The sequence below is a fragment of the Quercus suber genome, unplaced genomic scaffold, assembly GCF_002906115.3.
Source record: "Quercus suber isolate HL8 unplaced genomic scaffold, Cork oak 2.0 scaffold_561, whole genome shotgun sequence".
Lineage (NCBI taxonomy): Eukaryota > Viridiplantae > Streptophyta > Magnoliopsida > Fagales > Fagaceae > Quercus > Quercus suber.
In genome coordinates this window covers 333,511-342,202 of record NW_027070006.1, presented here as the reverse complement: position 1 = coordinate 342,202, position 8,692 = coordinate 333,511, and the positions used below count along the sequence as shown (strand labels likewise).

At 33.2% G+C, this 8,692-nt stretch overlaps 1 protein-coding gene across 1 annotated transcript; it reads right to left on the bottom strand.

Annotated features, from left to right (window-relative positions):
• Positions 1–1,976: 1,976 nt before the first annotated feature.
• Positions 1,977–7,604, bottom strand: LOC112017327 (uncharacterized). Its single transcript, XM_065764442.1, has 6 exons — positions 7,520–7,604; positions 3,539–3,668; positions 3,285–3,454; positions 2,688–2,973; positions 2,409–2,572; positions 1,977–2,284 (listed from the first exon to the last, which is right to left on the bottom strand). Exons 1-6 carry the CDS (start codon positions 7,566–7,568, stop codon positions 2,136–2,138), a joined length of 948 nt encoding a protein of 315 aa, XP_065620514.1. The 5' UTR covers positions 7,569–7,604; the 3' UTR covers positions 1,977–2,135.
• Positions 7,605–8,692: the final 1,088 nt, after the last annotated feature.

Below are 8,692 nucleotides of genomic sequence, written 5' to 3'. Positions count from 1 at the left end.
TATAAAAATACGAAGAGATTTAATTTTAACAAAACTAATACTGGGTATAACTTGAGTCAAAGCTATACCAATTATAAGTATGATAAAATATTAAATCTATAATAACTTATGAAATAGTATTACATTGAAATAAAATCATATCATATAAAAGATGAACTTAACTTTTATAAATACACACTGTCGGGACTCAATTTGAATTGAGTGTTGGGTTTTCAGCCCAATAAGCCCAAACAATAAATTTATAGAGAGTGGGTTTACAGGCTTAGGTGCTAGCCGGCGATCACCATGCACAAACTTTTTCTTATAAACAACTGCTAAGTGTTTCCTTACAAATGGGGGAATGCTCCTCGGCCTGTGGCCGAGGAGGCCTTAATGTTCTCTCTTTTTTTCCCCCCCTTCTTTGGCGTTACTAACTTTTCTTTTATAGTTTTCATCTTCATATCTCCTGCTTCCATCTGTTGATCGTCTATTCGCTTTTCTTCTGGTTGTCCGTCCCATCAGAGGCCTTATCGGCACTCAAGTGGCTCACTCTAACCAACGTTATCCTGCCAAGGGGTTACCTCCCCATTAATGCGACCAAGAGGGTTAGTTGAGCGCATTAAATGCGATAGTGACCGCTTACCTTGGGGTTAACCTCTCCCAAAAATTACCTTTGTCAGGCCGAGGACAAGGTATCCTCGGCGTGGATTTAGGAAAATAAGCTCTCCTCCCCTTTCCCTCAAAAATAGCTTGCGCTCCTCGGCATAGGCCTTGGGCCCGCTATATGATGGGCCGAGGCTATCAGGCCCATGGGCCCCACAATAGCCCCTCAAAACTCTGCTGCACGTTCCCTCGAACGGGGAGGAGGGTTTTGATACATGCGGATCCACTGGGCGAATGGCCTTACTTCAGTTTATACTGATGCTGGCGGCTTCTTGGCTGCCCGATGCGCGTTTTTAGCGTTTCAAGACTTAATGGGCGCCCATATTAGATTTTGGCGGCACCACGTTTCCCACTTTCAACGGCATGATCTTTTGCTTTTATGAGTAAGCGGTTACATTTGGGGAACCTAATTTCAATCTACTGTAAAACAAATACTTAGAACTTAGAACACCTACCTGGTGCACCGGCCAGCACCCTAATCCTTCCCACAGACGGCGCCAATTGTAGGGACTCAATTTGAATTGAGTGTTGGGTTTTCAGCCCAATAAGCCCAAACAATAAATTTATAGAGAGTGGGTTTACAGGCTTAGGTGCCAGCCGGCGATCACCATGCACAAACTTTTTCTTATAAACAACTGCTAAGTGTTTCCTTACAAATGGGGGAATGCTCCTCGACCTGTGACCGAGGAGGCCTTAATGTTCTCTCTTTTTTTCCCCCCCTTCTTTGGCGTTACTAACTTTTCTTTTATAGTTTTCATCTTCCTATCTCCTGCTTCCATCTGTTGATCGTCTATTCGCTTTTCTTCTGGTTGTCCGTCCCATCAGAGGCCTTATCGGCACTCAAGTGGCTCACTCTAACCAACGTTATCCTGCCAAGGGGTTACCTCCCCATTAATGCGGCCAGGAGGGTTAGTTGAGCGCATTAAATGCGATAGTGACGGCTTACCTTGGGGTTAACCTCTCCCCAAAATCACCTTTGTCAGGCCGAGGACAAGGTAACCTCGGCGTGGATTTAGGAAAATAGGCTCTCCTCCCCTTTCCCTCAAAAATAGCTTGCGCTCTTCAGCATGGGCCTTGGGCCCGCTATATGATGGGCCGAGGCTATCAGGCCCATGGGCCCCACACACACTTATTAGTTATTAAATACTACTAAGATGATTTAGAGAATACATACATACATACATACATGTATGCATACATACATAATTATATAATATAAATATATATATATATATATATGCACACACATTTATATACGTAAATGAGTGTATTTATGTATATAAAGTGCATGCGTGCATGTGAGCGCATGCACAAGCTTCAAAATAAAGAAGACAAATTTAAACTTTTTTAATATTGACATCTTTGCAATTACAACAACAATAATAATAATAATCCCATAACCTCCCTAAATACAATTCCGGGATAAAGATGCGTTTTTACAATATTTAAAGTATAGTTTTTGCTATAATTTCTTAGACAGCCATTTTAGGGAATCACTTAACACTAGACATAACTATTATTTCTCCTTCTACAATTAAAGCATCATTCATAAGAAGTCCCCTGGATGCATCTTGGAGATCCTTAAGAGGCATAAAGTGTGGGAAACCCCATTCATTTGAAGAGGTAGTGAACCAATGTTTTTCTGTAAGAAACAAGACAAGACAAAAAAAAAATTTAAGACAAAAATTACACAGAAACAAAACTATTGTGAAAGAGAACGGGAGGCACGTGTGTGTGCGTGCACACACACATATAAGCATACATACCTGTTTTTTCCACATGATTTTCCATGTTAACTTGGTCCTTTATACGCATCTTGAATTCTGCAAAAAACTTTTGCTCAGGTAGAACCCAATCACAACAAAAGAGGTAGAGAGATATTGCTTTGATCTCTCCATTATAAATTCCTTTGGGATAAACCAGTAATTTCCTGCATGGATTCAATAAAAAGAGTTAAAAACAATAGGTTTTAAGTTTCAAAAAGGAAACTTTCCTTTTTTGTTTACAACAATAAAAGTTCAACTTATAATAATAAAAATTAATACCATTTCACATCGCCAACTTGAAATATTCGAGAATAATATGTCACTTTATCTAGTGATGAAAAGTTTTCAATCTTCCAAGTCATAGTACGGTTAAGGGGCTCTCTTATCATAGTAAGAAACTCCCGTTTGGCGTTGCGTTCATGAACAAAAAGCTCAGCACCAAATACGCAACAATCATTGACAAGATATCCTTGAGAAATATCTTCGAAAGATTTAAGGTCCAGAAATTTGTGAAAACCCCATTCAGTCTTGATATCATGGAATCTTCTAACTACCCCATCAAAATCTACACACACAAAAAAAGATATGTTAGATTTGTTTTTGAGAGAATTGAAAATTTTAAATGGTATCAGAATAAAAAGTCCTAAGTTTAAATTTTTTTTCTGTGACCTCCTCACATTCTATTTAAATTTTCATGTGTTGAGTCCCTACTCAATAGTAGCTTAGGTGTCCAACACGTAAATAAATTTACCATCTCCTATCGTTTAAGTTTCTGAGAAAAATCAGTAATTTAACAACTTATACCAAAATACAATCATAAAAGATGAATATGCATGTTTATATATATAAACTATGAGAAACTATGAGAGAGCAAACCTTGAATGGTCAAGAACTTGTCTTGTATTTGATCGAACAGGAACAATTTGAAGCTGACATAAATTTCCCAGCCAAGAGTGTACTTTTCGGTGTCAACAATTGCCAAGTAAATTGAGATGTGACCACTTCCATTCATTTTCTCGTTTCCTTTTGGATAAATAGACAACCTCCTGCAAAATAAAACTCACTACATTAGAAGTAAACATTTATAATTGAATAGAAAAAACAAGAATTAGAATTATATTAGAGCCCACCATTTGTATCCTTTGGCTTCAAAAACACTAGAGTCATACTTTTCCACCCCAGTGTCACATAGTAAAGAGTATGACTGTATTTTAAGTAAGTAATGCGCTGGACGAAAATGTCTTTTTGTTCTTTTGATTGCTGCAATACATTAGGAATATTTAATTAATACACTGTCTAATAACAATAGGGCAATGAGATATGGGTCAAGTTTGGCAATATATAGTTTCAATCAAGCAGTGCTAAAGCATAATCATCATAAATTAAGGGCAATGAAACTTAAAAAATGAATAAACAGTATGTCATGATTGATGATACAATATATTTCCTTTGTATCACCCATCATGACATGTTATTGTTTTCATCCTAAAATGGAACGTGTGGCTTTTCAAATATCATATTTTTCAAGATTTAATTCAATTTTTACAAATAAACAAACTACGCTAAATATATTGATCTTCTCAAAAAAAAGAAGAAGTTAAATATATTGATGACTTTGTTTTCTGAAAGGAATAAATTGATGAATTAAGCTCATCCAAAGGCACACTTTTTATTTTCATTATTGCACTTAATTCATATTCTCAGCAACACCAAGACTCCTATCAAATTGTCCATAAAATTATTCACATAGATAAGAAAGAGATTTTACTGTTGATCATGAATTGTAAACAAAAAAGAAAAAAAATGATAAAAAATTTTATAATTACAAAATCAATGACTGAAGACATATTATTACATCCAAGGACGGCACCAAGTATAGTTCAAGATGGTCACATGACCACCTTGACTTGAATATTTTTTTTTAAATGTACCTATTAAAAAATGCTTAAACACCTTAAATAACAATTTGAGCCCATTAAAACTTAAATTCTACCTCTCCAAAAAATTGCGAAAAACGCTATGTTCACAATATTTTCGTAACATTTTCATTAGAAATCTTAAGTAGTAGGTTGCTGCCTATGGATAAAAAAATAATTTTAATAATATGTTCAAATTAAAATTAGTAAAAACTTACCACCTAGGCTTTGTTGCGTAAGTTTTGCAAAAATATTATGGGCGTATCACTTCTAAAAAATTGCACAAACAAACAAATTAGCTTAAAGGCCCAAATCAAACGTTTAATTGTAATTTTTTAAATTGTGTTTTCAAATGGCATATTTTAAGATTGCTATTTTTTATTTAAAAAATGCACACTTTTCAAATAGTTAGTCTACTAGCGCTTGCTTTAGTCTTTAGCTGAATTTGTTGGATTTATGTGATATATTTTTTCAAAAAGATATAATGCATTTTGTTTATATTGTTATTTATTTAGGCAATATGTCGGTAATTGAATGAGAGATTAGTAGTTTAATAATTGCTTAATTGTGTATATTGAAATAGATATAGCTAATAATATTGATAGTGAAACTATCATATCATATAATGATTTTGAAATATGAAAACTTGTAAAGGAAATTTTAATACTTTATGTATTTGGGCTTTTTTTTTTTTTTTTGGTGATGATAATATATTCAAGTTTTATTTTTATTAAAATTTTAATTAATTTAAGTTTTTAAATGACTACTCTAAAAAAATTCCTAGAACCACCACTTATTATATCTCTCACGTTTTAAATTATTTATTCTTCACATTTTAAATTATTTATTCCATTGTCCTCTTAGTCTATCCATGTTTGTAAAATATAGACTTTAAGTTTTCTGGACTTTAAAATTATACATAAAATACGTTATCAAACAATAAATAAAATTGATTAGTCAAAACCAAATTTGACATGTTTGTTAATAATAAAGAAAACTTGTATGCTTTTTTTCTTTTTTTGAGAAACAAGAAGACTTGTAATCTAATGTTGATAATTCAAAATATTACTATTAAATAATATAGCATTAAGAAAGAGTCATACCAAATATAAATATTTATATTTATATGTGGTGCAATACATATATACAAAATATTTATTAAATCAATTTGAACCGTTTTCATTACTAAGCTCATATTAAAGAAAACTAGGGGATGGAAATCTTGATTAATAATTGTACAAGCATAGAAATACTCTACAAAGAAAATGTATCGAACGTAGATCCCATTTTTTTTAGCAAAAACAAACAAACAAAAAAGGAAAAGGAAAATTTTTCCTCATTTTTGGACATTTGAGGTGGTTGAGAATTTTTTTTTTTTTTTTTTTTTGAGATTGTTGAGAAACTTGATTAAACAAAATATTTTTTGGTCATCAAGAAATACATTATCTTTAAGGTTGATAATGCTGAAAATGTTTTACATGCCAAAAATAGCTTAAAACGTTTTCAACCTTAGGAGAATAGAACTTCCATTCTCATGAATCTAAAGCCCCTCTTATATCTTTAAGAGAACAAACCTCTTAAAACCTATGTGGAGAAAACAATAACTCATAATCTCTGAAGTCATGAAAACATTCTTGAAATCTTCCGAATGACCAAAACAACATGAAAGCGGCCAAATTGAGAAATACTTCAAAAATTTGTAAATAATCAATATACCCCTAAAAACTTTAAAATGACTGAAATTTCTTATAAAACCTTAAAAAAAATAATAAAAAATAGTCCATAATAACCTCCAAAATGATAGAAATCGCCTAAAAATTTCTAAGATAACTAAAATATACTCAAAACCTTGCATAAAACATTTATAATGATTGAAATGCACACAAAACTTCTATAATGACCAAAATACCTTAAAAAAACTTCTAAAGTAACAAAAATGCTCTCCGAATGCTCCCAACGTTTTCAAGACGACTGAAACACCCTTAAACCCTCACCTAAAACCTTTATAATGATCAAAATTCTCTCATCATAAGTTCTAAAATAGCCAAAAATGCCATGGTAATATTTAATGTGATAAAAATACTCTCAAAATTTTAAAGACCAAAATATCTTAAAAACTTCTACTATTATTGAAATTTCCTTAAAACCATCAACTAAAAAAAATTGAAATGATAAAAATAGTAGCTCTTCAAAAAAACTTTCAAATAGGTTTTTTTCCCCTTCATCCGGTTCCTATTTCTAAAAAATTTGTAGCTGAGTTGCAAACTTGTTTAATATTTTTTATTTTTTCACCCGGGCCCACATCTTAGTTTACTCTCTCTCCCTTTCTGCTTTTCTCTCGTCTCTTCCTCTCTCCCCACTATCTGTTTTGTTCTCTCCTTTCTCTTTCTCGGTCCATCTCTCTCAGATCGGCGTGGTTGAGGGTGTGGGTTTGTGGGGATCGGCGTCTGTGGTGGACATCGGCGTTTGTGGTCGAGGTTGAGGTGTGGGTCACGGTGGTTGCTGGGCTGTGGAATTGATGAATCGGTGGTTGGGTTATGGAAATCGGTGGCTGGGTTGTGGGAATCGGTGGCTGGGTTGTGTGGGTTTGGGTTTTGGTGGGTCATTAGGTGGTGGAGTCTGGTCTGTTTGGTGGTGGAGTCCGGTCTGTTTGGGTTTGTGGGTATGGATTTGGCAGTGGTGGCGGTGTTGGATTTTAGGTGGTGGTGGTGGTGGCTGCTGCGCTGTGGTTGAGTTTTTTCTTTTTTTTTTCCTATGAGATTGATTGTGATTGTGGTGGCAGTGGAGGTGGTTTTGGTTGTGGTGGAGGGTGGGTGTGGTGGTTGGCTACGGCTGGGGTGTGGTGTTTGTAGCTGTGTTGTGTTTGATTGTGCTTATGTTTAGGTTGATTTTTGTTCTACATTAAACATTTTAAAGTGGTGTATTAAAATATTTTAAAAATTAATGTGTAAAAATCTAGGAAAAATTTGATGTCGAAACAAACGAAGAGCTAGCTGTAGTTGAGATATCAATCCTTTTTTTTTTTTTTTTTGGTTCAAGAGCAAATTTGAAATATTATTCATTTGTTTGATGTGTTTGCATAGGGTTTAGGGAGTATGACAATCTTGATCTTGTTTTATTAGAATATTTAAATGAAATAAATAAGAAACAAAAATAATAGAGTCAAATAATCTTGGGAAAGGAAAGAGATCATACCGAGCTCATCGGCAAGGTTGGCCTTGGGGTCCACGATTTCAGGGGCCATGACTTGAAATTTTGGTGTTTGTTGTCTAGAAATCACTTTCTTAAAAACTATCATCTAATTTGCATTATTTATAGGGTAATCAATAGGATTATCCTCCACAACAATGCCATGACACTTTACACACGAAACCGTACATGCGAATGTGATTGGTTGGTTGGAAGGAAAGAATAGAAAAGGATTTGAGAAGCAAGGAAAAAGAAGGATTGATGCCTATTTTGATTGGGTAGAAGAGGAGAATTGGAAGACTTGGTTTCCTTTTGGGATCAACGTACGAGGAAACCATGATAAAGACGTTAGTAAAAAGTGTAAAAACAAGTCCTTGATGAGTTTCAAGAAAAAAAAAAAAAAAAAAGCATTATTTTTGAGTTAGAGTAGTAAGCAAAAATGCATGAAATTAATAAATAAAAAATTAATATTGAAAGAAATTAGAAAGTAATGTTGTTTTATTTATTAGTTTTTTTTTTAGAAAGAAATAAGAGACAGAATGTTGTGTCTATAGTTTAGCTTATGTTGTATATATAGGTATATACAAGATAGATTAATACACACATGCACAAAGTGTTTGGGGGTCAAGGGAGAAAGAATTCGAGTTACAGGGTTAATAGTATGTTGTAATTATCTCTAAAAAAAAAAAAGATAGATTAATATATATACATACACACACACCAAAACGTGTCTATTGAAATGTTATAACCCTTTAAATTAGATATACCAAAAGGTACTTATTGAAAGGTTATAACCCTTTGTATTAGATATATATTAAAGGTGCATATTAAATGAAAAATGTGTCTATTAATCGAAAATGTCTCTACTGAATGAAAATGTGCCTATTGATTGAAAATGAATTTAATGAATGAAAATATGTCTATTGACCAAAAATGTATATACTGAATGAAAATTTTTCTATTGAAATGTCACAATCCTTTAAGTATAAACAGTAGTTTATATTCATTTGATAACTTATTATAACTTCTTTTTTTCATCTTTCTTAGAAACACAAAAAACTTATGGGGCTTCTTCAAAATTGCTATTTATAGAATCCAATAAACTTGGCTGTATCCTAAGGATAAATTTGTGGGGCAAATATTGTCTAAGGATAACATTCAATTGTACATCTAAGTCAA